The sequence below is a fragment of the Triticum aestivum genome, chromosome 5D (genome assembly GCF_018294505.1).
Source record: "Triticum aestivum cultivar Chinese Spring chromosome 5D, IWGSC CS RefSeq v2.1, whole genome shotgun sequence".
NCBI classification, from domain to species: Eukaryota; Viridiplantae; Streptophyta; class Magnoliopsida; order Poales; family Poaceae; genus Triticum; species Triticum aestivum.
Genome location: NC_057808.1, coordinates 466,786,174 through 466,798,377, shown reverse-complemented (window position 1 = coordinate 466,798,377; position 12,204 = coordinate 466,786,174). Strand labels below are relative to the sequence as shown.

The window sequence follows — 12,204 nt, the reverse complement described above, 5'->3', positions numbered from 1 at the left end:
CGGAGGCGAATATGGGCATCAGGGTAGCAGAGACACTGGAGAGGTGCTGGGTGCTAGGTTTTTTTTTTTCGAGGGTACGCCAAAGGCGTACCTTAGCTTTATAGAAGAGAGAAAAATATGTACAAGAGATTACAAAGCGCTAGCTAAGAGCCACAAACCGACCCTACCAAACCTCCACTCCACTCCTCACGCTACTCTACTACTCAGGTACATGTTGTGCTCCAAACGCTCCTGTCGTGGCCCAAGTCCTTAAGTCGTCGAAGATCGTGTCCACCGTATCCCACTCGTTCCTGATCTGGCCCGATCCGAACACTCTCGCGTTCCTCTGCTTCCATAATGTCCAGCAGATGAGCATTACAAACGTGTCGAATCCTTTCCGAGTTTGCTTGTGTATTCGCTTTCTGGCATCTGACCACCATTGCACCAACCTGGAGTCGTTTGCTGGGCAAAGCTCCATCCTCAATCCCATCCTAGCAATGCAACTAGACCACACTTGCCGCGAGAACACACACTGCTGCAAAATGTGGTCGATCGTGTCTTCCTCCTGGGCACATAGGTAGCATTGAGATGTTTGGTCTTGTAACCCATGTCTAGTCCTTCTATCCGACGTCCATAATCGATATTGCACTGCCAGCCACATGAAGATCTTACACGCAAGAGGTGCCCAGCATTTCCAGATGGCACCGAAGGAGTGGAAACGGACTCCTCCCTCACAAAGCATCTTATAGGCTGAAGATGCAGAATATACTCCGGCCACATTCCACATCCAAATGGGGCTGTCCTCAGTTTGAGCGTCAAGTTGCACCTCCGAAATGATCTCCCAAAGCCCGATGAACTGGGTTAGGCCCTCCGTGCATAAGTTACCCACCACATCGTTCATCCATGCGTGCATGAACATAGCATCACGCACCAACCTCCTGTTGGCCACTTGGGTACGGACAGTCGCCACGACCAGAGGGGCAATATCCTTGATGGTTGCGCCATGGAGCCACCGATCTTTCCAAAACAGAATTTTGTCTCCCGCTCCCACCTTCCATTTAACCAGGCTCCCGAAAGTTTGATCTACCATTTTATCCGCGGTTAAGTTGAGACCCTGCCAAGGCCTGGATGCATCCGTACGTCGAAGCCATTCCCATCTTAATCTTAGGGCAATGCCATGCTTAAAGAGGTCAATGACGCCCAATCCTCCCATGTGCTTTGGCCTACATACTCTCGCCCAAGATACCACACATTTACCGCCATGCACTTCGTCCGTCCCGGCCCAGAAGAAGGCCCTACATCCTCTGTCCACTCTTTCTAGAGCCCATTTAGGCACCTCCACAATCATGAGATGATGAGTGGCCCGCGCTCTCATGACTTGGTTGACAAGGATAAGCCTTCCCGATCTAGTCACCAAGCCTCTTTGCCATCCGGGCAGGATGCTGGGTGCTAGGTTCATTCTAAATTTCCCAGATGACCAAAATGAGCAAGAGTCAAAGGCCTTCTTATTGCCGGTGGAGGAAGCCCCGGCGCCGGCAGCCAAAGAGGGGCTTATCTACTACCAGCAGTTAAAACATCCTAGAATTTCAGATTTGAAATTACTCGCAGCAGCATGCATGGCAAAGCTTTTTCGCCCATACAACTAGCATCTTACAGACAATGAGGTTCCTTCTTCTGGTTGCAAAAGTGCAAAGCTATTGACAGAATAAGTAACAACTAACATCCACTATGATATGATTCACGGCGCCATTGGCCTTCGACTTTTAAGTTAACCCCCCCCCCCCAAAATACACAGAATAAAACTATCATCCCCGTTCTACCTGCTGAGGATTCCACATACAGTTAGGTATGGTCGGGGTCAACAACTTTTAATACTGCACACTACACAGGCTGTCCTGTCCCAATCGAATCCTGGCCAAAACAGCACTAGTCTTCAAAAACGCATCCTTTCAGGTTTGCTTTCTGGAAGAAGCAGATGCACGGCAGGCAGGCTGAGTTAAAACAAGATAACTAAATGGTTTCAACATCCATGTCTGTCTGTCTCTCTTGCGAAGCAGGCTGCGTTGTCTTGTCGGGCCAAAATGAACTGGAGACGAGGCTCGTCAATCTGCAATTGAGATTTAAAAATCTTGAGACCCACGTAAATAGAGAATACTGCAGTAGAACTCATGCTGTCATGCATACGTGTATTGCTAAACACTTAAAAGTACAGGCCATGGCCCGGAGATCTTATCATAGAGAACCCCATCAGTATGATAGGTACATTAAGGTACTGATTGTTTGAGTAACAGTATGTCCTAATCCTTCAAAAAAAGGAAACAGTATGCACTGGGGTTACTATATTATATCTACAAAGAAAGAAACTAGTATTCACACCACCTTCACTGACATGCTAAACAAAACTATGCTTATCCAAGGATGTTATTTCAGATTAATATGTTATAGTAAATGGAGGGTTTTCCTGCAATTAACTATAGGTCGAAGAAGTATTAGTTGTTTAAGAAACATTATGCACTGGAGTTGGCCATCTTTCCAAAGCGAAATTAAACTTCGAGTTCAAAGTCTGTCCTCTGAAATTCTGTTTCAAATTAAGATCCAAAAAGAACACGAAAATGGTTATTACAAAGCATTTTTACCTTTGCAACTGCCAGCATCTTCTTTGCTGCTGTTCAACTGATCCATGACCTCCGAACCTTGGGTCTCCGCATCTGCATCTGCAACAGAGCAAACAGAATCCACATTAAATACTTTTCGTAACTTATCTCCAGAGAAATCAAGTAATAATTGTACAAATGGACAGTCACCATTGGATAAAGAAACAGGGAGACAAAATGAAATATACATAAGAGACATGTTATTCATGGTGCTGACCTCCTTCAGAACCTGGGTGTTCCTGAGGTGAAGCCTGCTTATTTAGCAATGGCTTTTGAAGAAGACCTGTACCAGGAAAAACTAACATGTTGATAGACTTGACTTCTTGCTTGTCTGAAGCTTCAAGTGGGCTAAATCCGAATTTGGATGTCCAGGTGTCCACAAGTTCATTAATAGCAGGAATGATCAACTTCTCAACTTTGAGAGAACTGAGGATCTGAAATATAAATAAGAGAAGGCATTAAGAATATACATGGAATTACCCTACTATGATAATCAAACCAAAAAACATCAAGCCAATTCATCTATAACCTATTGTAGGGAAAGGTGCAAAGTGTTGGCAGTTACACACTAATGTAGCTGTACCATGATGGAATTACCCTACCATTGAGTGCATATGCGCTATATCCATTACAGGTTTCAGTACCAAATGAAGAAAACATTGTCAAGCAGTTGTAGCATGCCAATTGTAACTCAATACCATTTTACAAGAGGGCAATATTAGTTTGCTACCTTTGTAATCTCACTGCTACTACTTTTGAACAGATTTCAAGTTGATAACAAAATCTTGCACAAGTTCATAAAGTTAGGGTTTGAGAAGTTCAGTTCTTCAAATTAACAAACTACTACAATGAAACATACATAACTACGGGAGTACTAAATAGAACATCCCCAAACTTTTGTCCTATATAAGCAACATGAAGAATGCCTAAATGGATCTGAGGCTCAGGTAAAGATACCATTTCAATTCCATCTAAAAGTCGACGGCACATCCCTTGGCGCCGATACATATGTCGTGTACCAATGAATGGCATCTCTGCCAACTTGGTCCCATGTATCCTGTTTCAGCATAAGACATAATAACAGTAAACTATTAGAATCCAGCAATTCAGCGGAAGAAAAAAGAAACTCAAGAGCAACCAGAGAATAGCAAGTGTCACAAAGTTAGTCTGATGTCTATTACTGCTTAATGCTAGAGTTCAGATAGCGAGGCTAAAAAGTTGCATAAACAAAGCATATAATGTAGGACATATCTAGACAAGCAAGCTACAAAATTGCATGCAAAGAGCTTTATGAAGTATGCAAGCAATAATAAGTTTATAACTAACGTATCTTACTAAAGTGTAACGTTCCAGTGCCATAAAGCTACTTTCTTTAATACAGAATACCACCAACACCATCAGGATAAATGAGTACTTCCGTAAAAACTGCTCAGTGCTCACAGTAATGATCTAGTAAGCGTCACCTAGCAGGCTAGCAGTAGTACTAGACGATTGAACATAACTTATTTTTGTCATGTTTGAATTATTCAATTATCAGTAGCCTATATTCAAGCAACTTGACTAATCGCCTGACCACCTACATTGGAAAATTAGAGTGGGAATGCAGCTTCCACTCCATAGTTGGAGCATACATGACTAATTGCCATATAGGTCAGCAAACTAGTGGTTGAAAGTTGAAACAAGACAAACTCGGTATATTAAGCGAGGAGATGAATCTCTGATAACAATGAATGGTGTATTCAGTGCATACACATGGCAGAACAGTCACAAAACATGGCATACACACAAAAGAAGTAACCCACCTGACTGATGCTGCAGATACTATTTCATCTCCACGCTCCAAAATAAAGATATAAAATCCACGGAAATCCAGCCGGAGAAAATTTGACCTGCACAGACAAGAAATGAGAGACCAATCAAACATCTCTCACTGATAAATGTTACCAGTTCAACTTGCTGTCATGACGCAACTGTTACACATAAGTAACTTGACCAATGTGCCCAGCAGCATAAACAAACACCCAAACCAATTCTGTATGCCAGTGACTGAACATACAGTAAGCCAGAGGGATCATACCCACGTATAGATTCAAACTACCCAAGCCACATATGCACACACGTAAGCACTAGGAATAGGTCCCACCAAACAGCCCCTTTATCAAACTAGGAATAAGCAATTAATTGTCGAATGGCGTCGTTGGTCAATTTTGTTAGTTTGCTATTTGGTGCATGCATAGGTGATGCTTTAATACTTGGGTCTTTTTTTTGCCGTTTTAACGCACCATATTGCACATATTTGGCATTATTCACATACCTCTATATGCCATTGTAGCGAAACACATGATGTAAGCTCAAAAACATCAAAGAACTAAACCGACGGACAGCAAAATCTTATCATCACAAGAATAAGCAAAATGTTAAAACTCCACAATCATTTTATGGCGAAGGGCATCGCCAGCTTGTTTGACATAATCAAGGGCAAAGCCCGGTTGTGGGCAAGGGCAGGGGCCATGGTCTCGCGATGCTTCTACTGCTGGTGCCTAGAACTTGGCGTGTACCATTGTAATTCTGGGGCGTGTGCCATTTCAGGCTTGTACCATGGAGACACAAGGCTTTGGCGTTTTCCGAGGAAAAACAATTATGGCGAGGAAACGAAAATATTGCAAGGTGAGCTCACCCCATCAGACCTGCATCTGTCAATAGCTATACAGCCAAGCATGGAGAGGGGTAGAAGGATATTAAAAACGACCCAGCTTAAATGAGTAGCAAGAGGTAACTACAGCAACATTGAAGGTAAACTCAACCCCACCCACCAAAACACACGTGCAGAGGAAGCACAGAAAGAGAGTGTGTGCAAAGATTTACAAATCGAAAGCATATCAACAACAGAGGAGTTCTACAAAATATCCTTGAGCTTGCTTAGAGTACCATGAGCTTGTGTTAAGAGAGATGCCTACCCACAGTTGTACACAACATTACGTATCAAGTTGATGCCAGTTCTTTGGTCAACAATAGGAAGAAAGCACTCATCCATCAGTGAAAGAGCAACTGCAATCTTGGAATTACACTCGACCCTTCCATCCAAATCAAGAACTGTTTCTGGTGCATCTTCATGGCTGCACTGAATAATTCTGCATGCAAATTCAGGTTCAAGATCCTTCTTGACCGCAAGAAGATTCTGCAATTCCTCAAACAGCTGCATTGCATAAAAAGTTATTTAGATTCCGTGGTGCGATGAGGATTCAGGGAGGGAAAATGCCGACTGATGGAAAAGAAAGTGAGAATAAAGAATAACATGTGAACAGGTTTGGTCTTCAAAGGGATACAGGAAACAGAAATATTAAGCATTAGGAAACTTTCCAAACTGTTTTCAGTCAAAGTGAAACAGAAATAGTAACGATTAAACTGATCACATACGTCTTCATTATAGAATATCAATACTATTTTTGTTTGTTTTCCACAGTATCCAAGGTGGATTAGTTTGTACAATAATATCACAATATTGACGGAAAAATGATAATAATATTCCTATGCAGCATTTCAAAATACTTCTACATATATCCATATTCAAATTTCAACTGTACTACACAAATCCTTAAACATCACTCAAGTAATAACTATTTCAAGGATGATGGCATGCAAAGTTCTGCATGTTTTTCAGATAGTAAATTGTCACCATACTGGAAATATTCAGTCTCAGAAGACTAACTCAGAAAAGGAAATCCAAATTCCGAAGTAAATGATTTTGGTAGGTTTGCATACTATATTGGTCGCTTATCAAGTATAGCTACTTGGACAAAAAACTAAATGCCATAATTCAAAAATAAAAGCAATAGAACTCTGTTGAGTAGGTTAAGTGCAGATATTTAACGAGTGACATTTTCAATCAAGTTGTCACAAGCTAGTGACACTCAACTTAGCTCAAAATATATAATGTCAATGCTAGAATTGTAGTCATGGAAAACTACATCGTAATATGTCCAGAAAGAAAGTCATGGAAAGGGAAGAACTAAAGTTGACAAAGTATTACCAGTCTGCAACTTTGTTGGCAAAAATGATTTCCTGCCTGATTGGAGACACTGGATAGGTCCTCAGTCTCAGGAGAGCAAGCTGGGTGATCTGCAGGCATCATCATTGTGGAACAGTCAAAAACATGATTGACTAACACAACATTATAGTAACAACAACCGGAATCTGACAAAATAAGTTATCAAAGATTCCAAAGTACCAAAGAACTAGGATACACAGAGATCACATACATTTCTCCTCGCATTGGGAACAAGAATGTAATGAATCAACTTCAGCATTGTCTGGAGCATCATGATTCAAATGCTCCTGACAAAATTTACAGGAACAGTTTGCACAACGCCAATCATCAGATGGAAGTTCCTGTAAATTGGATATTCATGCTCATTAGAGAATGCTGCGCCAGATACACTTAGCCATAGACCATATACTAGGGGAAAAATCGGGGTCATATGCTAGTCGTTTCAATATCTCCCTAATCCAGGAACTGCTAAATTAATCAGACACATAAACCAAAATGCTGACAAATCTGCGATACAACTGAAAGAAATGTCAGACGGTTATTGCTCAGAGTAAAATCGGCATTAAGCCAACAACCTAACACAGTAACTGTATGAAAAGCGCTTTTTTAAGTATAAACACCATTTACTCTCTGTATATAAATACATACCTCGAGTTCTAGGCAACTCATGTGGAATGTTGAGGGGCATCCGTCACAGCAGATCAAATTGCCTCCATCACCACAAATACCACATGTGTCGTCATTGGGATCATCACCCTCAGTGCTAACAGGGAAAAAAGCCTGTCTTTCAGAATCAGACTGCTTGTCCCATGCACTAATGAGACAATGCAAAAGGTCATTGTCCAGCCCATCCACAAGTATATTCCTGTATGGTTTGCTCAGTTGACCACCAGCATGAGCCACAAATTCGAGTACTGTGACAACCTTGCTACAGCAGCTACAGTTAATTCCATCCCTGGTGATTAAACCCTCTAGCAGAACTTTTGAGCGGCTTTCATCCATGCATTTCAGTCTAGTGTTGACGGATAGAACATCCAGATCAATCAACCAGGAGAAAACTGTGCGTTTCCATTCATATGGAGCAAAACCATTGCTGCTTCCAGCCTCCTGATTTGATCCACGAGCGAGTAGAGCACAACCGCCTCGCTTTTTTCTTTCCTTTGAAATCTTCTTCTTCTTTTCCTTTGGCCTGCCCTTTGAATTTTTAGAGTTCTTTAGCAAGCCATGCTTCCTCTTTTTTAACTTCTGAAGCTCAATTTTGGTTTTTCGCTTGTTAACAACTACTCTTTTTAATTTGCTGAGAATCTCCTGTGGTAAAGAACTACCCATAGAAACACCCGTTTTGCCAGGGCTGCCCGGAGATTTCTTTGATAAATTCTCGCTTGTAGCTTTGTCCTTCTGCTCAGATTGCATACTTTCATACATTGCGTATGCTTTTGTGATTGACCAGTAAGATCCTTTACCACTTGGAGGTATATAGACAGAGTCCCAATAATTTCTGCCATTCCTGGGTCTCAGATCAATCTTCCAACCAGCATCCAGAAGTATGGTCTTTATCTGTTCACTTATTTGACGCTTTAGTTCAAAACGGCCTGTTGGTTCACCTGGGTTTCCAGATTTTGCTCTGGAGCCATATTCTGCGTTGCTATTGCCTTTGGAACAACTTGCTTTGGGAGAACCAGAAGAACGGTTTGGTCTAGATCCAGACCTTTGTTTATGCACTGGATCTTTACTTTTTCGCCTGTCTTTTCTCACGACAATAACTTCCTCAGATTCACTAGAATACTCTTGTTTTATCGGGACAGCAGGAGCATCACGTTCTCTGCGCCCTCTACAATTTCTCTTGTGGGTAATGATGATGTCAGTTCCATCAACATCAGATCCATTATGTAAAAGCTTGCAGGCATCTTTATTAGAGGGGTCAACAGATCTGCTCAACTCAGCTGCTCGACTGTGATGCTGCCGTTTTATCAAAATATCTTTTTTGTCTGGACCGGAGTTCTTCTCTGTAAGCATCTTCCCAGAAGACTTCTTTGATTGATCTAACTCGGTGTGAGAAGTACTTCTTGTCTTTTTCATGGATGGCGTCTCAACTGGTGACCCTCCAGCGATTTTATCAAGACCTGATTCCAACATCCTCTTCTTGCTGGCAACAATCTTAGCACCAACTGATAATGGTGACTTCGGCACGGCAGTCTTGTTTTCAGATCTAACTCCTTCCGAATCTGTTAGCTCTGTATCATTCTTTTCAGTGATAGCTGAACTACAGACATTCTGATCCACCAGAGAAACTGCGTCTTTTGTTGTTGCCTTGGCAATGTTGCCACTTCTCATGGACGGCTGTGGCTTCGAATTGATCTTTATCTCTGTTGCTGATGCCTTGTTCTCTGTGATATTTGCAGGATAATCATTACCAGTAACACCTGATTTTCTTTGAGCAGTAATCTTTCCATTTGGTGTGTTCTTCTTTGTGTTGGTTCCACGTTTAGCAGGTTCAGTGTGGTCAGCTTTTAAGGATGCAGTATTGCTCACTTTCCTTGTATAATGATGAACAACATCTTCCTTTCTCCCCTTGCTTTCCATGCTAGCCGCGTTTGCACTACTTTTGCATGAGCTTCCAGAAGCTTCTCTTTGTTTAATTGTAGATGACCTTGTCACTCTCCTCTCAAACTGAACCTCCTCCTCTTCATGTTTCACCTGCTTCATTTCACATGTGTTTCTGGTTAACGACTTTCTCCTTATAAATACAATGTCAGGAGTCGAAACCCCCTTGGTTCCGCCTACAGGGCTACCTAAGCCCTCTTTATGGTTAGTGCAATCAGTTAATGCGATGTTGTTATCAGCCACACATCTTCCATTACCATTTAGAGAAGCTTCAGTGTCTTTATGTACATCATCATCGTGACAATGCTTCTCAACTCTCTGATCACCACTCTGGAGTACCATTCCCTCAGTACGCACAACATTACCATCCTGCTGAACAGGTTCTGATGCGCTAGTAGGGTTGTTTCTGCTTACATCAATGAACAGTTCATCGTCTTTTGCTGCAGCTGATGGGTCTATGACCTCCCCCTGGCAAGGTCCATTGGCACCCTTGTTTTCCTGGGAGTCATCAGTACTACCCCCACTTGTTCCAGACACATTCTCCTCCTCCCGAGTTGCAGAGTAAATCTTCTCGTCTGCCTTCACTTTCTTATCATCAGATTCAAAATTGCTTTTTTGGTTGTCTAAGCCATTCTCTTGAGCAATACCGGCACTTTCCACATTATCCTGAGAACACTTAGCTGGCACTTCTATAGCATCATCCACTTCCACTGGAACCTCATCCATGTGCTCATCACCTTTAGAAGCGTCGTCTGTCTGCGCCCCGCTTCTGCCTTCCTCTGCAACAGCCTCACAGTTAGTCTTCTCCAGACTGTCACCCGCAGTAGCCTCGCAGTTAGTCTTCTCCAGACTGTCACCCACAGTAGCCTCGCAGTTAGTCTTCTCCAGACTGTCACCCGCAGTAGCGTCACAGTCAGTCTTCTCCAAAGCGTCACCCTCGCTCACATCCGTGGCGGCGGCTTCACCCTCGGGCTCAGCATCCACATGCAGCTTCATGGTGTCCGACCTGAGCACTCGCTTTGCCACGCCGCCATTCTCGCCCGCAGGAACATCCTTCCTCTTCTTCCCCGTAAGCGTGGGCCCTCCGCTGCCGAGAACGTCAACATCACCAAGGGAAGGTTTTTCCACCTCCAAGGAGGAAGCTTTGGGCGAGTCCTTCATCAGGGCGTCTTCTATTCCTGGCATCGGGTTTTGCTCCAAACCGTTAAGCCTCATCCCAGTGCCCTGCGTAATAATAAGGACAGAAAAATCATCAGACCCACACTCGCACTAAATGTTGAACTGGTGACCACCTATAGCTACTCCAACTCCCAGCCAGCGTAAACCTAGCCCGATAATTAGGGTCGGCAAATTCGGAGCAATGGGGTATCAAGCGCATGAAATGGTTAAAACCTGCTCTTTCGAGTAAACCTAGATGGCAATTCGGGAAACTGGTGAAGCATCTTGACATGAAGCGGAAAAAAGCATAATCCCTCGAAATCCGGAGGCGAAGCAGCGGAGCAGCTCACCAGAACCGAGCGAGGCGGGGGAGCATGCCCCGGATCAGCAGCAAACCGCGCGGCCGCCGAGATCGCCGGCCTCCGCCGCCGAGAGCAGGTGGCGGAAGCAGCGGTTGCCGGCCCGAACCCCCAACCAGCCCGCCGATCCGGGCGCGGAAGGGTGGGGTCCGGCGCGAATCCGCGGCGTGGGGGCGGCGAATCTGGGGGGATTCGGGCGCCGGAATGCCGAATTGGGGTCGGGACGGGGCGGTGGGAGGGAGGGAGGGGGAGGGTGCTTGGTGGTGTGCTGCTGCTATAGGCTTTTGGGTTTGTGGGTTTTAATCCGCTCCCTAACTCCTTTTCCTCCGTAGTTTTAAATCCGGGGGGCTGGTTTTCGGCAGGGGAGGGGAGTGGGGCTTCCGTTTCGCCTCGCGGAGAGACCCGGGACGGGACGGGAGGAAGACGTGGGCGGGCGGGTGGGTGGGTGGAGCCCGTCGGCAGCCGCCTAGGGCTGGCTGGGGTGGGGCGGTTGTTGCTCCGCTGGGGACGCCAACGGCAGGAGCGGTGACATGTGAGGAGTCACGAGTTCGAAGCCATGGGTTGGTTTCAATCCCCACGCAGATTGTGGGGGGGTAGAAAGCATCCTCCATGGTGCTCGGCTCTTGGATTTTCTACAATGGATGCGGGCTTAGTGCGATCTCATCTCGCTGCCAAGTGCGCGACCAACCTTCCGGCGGGGTGGCTCCGCTCCGTCGACGACCTCTCGGCCGTCGTCGGTGGTGGGAGGGGGTTGCCGGGTCTCGCGCGTGCGGATCCGTGTACCTGGAGGGTTAGGGACTCGGTGGTTTAGGGTTTCGGCTCTTCGACGTCTTGGCTTCGGCGAGGGCGGCGGCCGTGGTGAATAAAGGTACTCCATATCCTCTAACGACGCGACGTTCTGCTATGTGGTTGGCGATGCGTCTTGGTGGCTATCTGTTCAAGCAGAGATGGTGTGGCGGCGACGGCATCCGTGCGGTTGACATGTGTCCTCGGGCTCCGCCGTTGCGTCGGCGTGGAGCTTTGGAGGTAGTCTAGGAGCGGATGCAGATAGTGGTCCGCGTTGGCGGCATCTGGAAGGCGGCGGATCGTGTGTTGGGGTCGCGGTTGGCAGGTATTGTTTCCTCCTCTTCGGCAAACACGGGCGTCAGATCTTGAGTTTGATGGTGTGTCTGGGATGTTGTCTCAGTTTGGTTCATTTAAAGGCAATGACTTCACCTGTGGTGAGCCACCTTGGAGGTCGACAAAGTTGCATATCATCCTCAGGGGATTCTTCGATCCTGACTGCAATTTTCCTTCTTGGTTGGTGGTTCTTTGTGCAAAGGCTTGCGTTATGTTGTCCTTAAAGTTTTGTCATGTGGACGTCTTTGTGGCTTGTACTATGATCTCTATGATATGAGTGAGA

At 45.0% G+C, this 12,204-nt stretch overlaps 1 protein-coding gene across 1 annotated transcript; it reads right to left on the bottom strand.

Moving 5' to 3' along the window:
* Positions 1 to 1,592: 1,592 nt before the first annotated feature.
* LOC123122813 (uncharacterized) lies at positions 1,593 to 11,105 on the bottom strand. Its single transcript, XM_044543162.1, has 10 exons — positions 10,794 to 11,105; positions 7,330 to 10,509; positions 6,893 to 7,022; positions 6,664 to 6,752; positions 5,591 to 5,829; positions 4,436 to 4,522; positions 3,591 to 3,690; positions 2,851 to 3,067; positions 2,616 to 2,693; positions 1,593 to 2,086 (listed from the first exon to the last, which is right to left on the bottom strand). The coding sequence occupies exons 2-10, from the start codon at positions 10,498 to 10,500 to the stop codon at positions 2,082 to 2,084; spliced, it is 4,116 nt and encodes a 1,371-aa protein (XP_044399097.1). The 5' UTR covers positions 10,501 to 10,509; positions 10,794 to 11,105; the 3' UTR covers positions 1,593 to 2,081.
* Between the last annotated feature and the right edge of the window lie 1,099 nt (positions 11,106 to 12,204).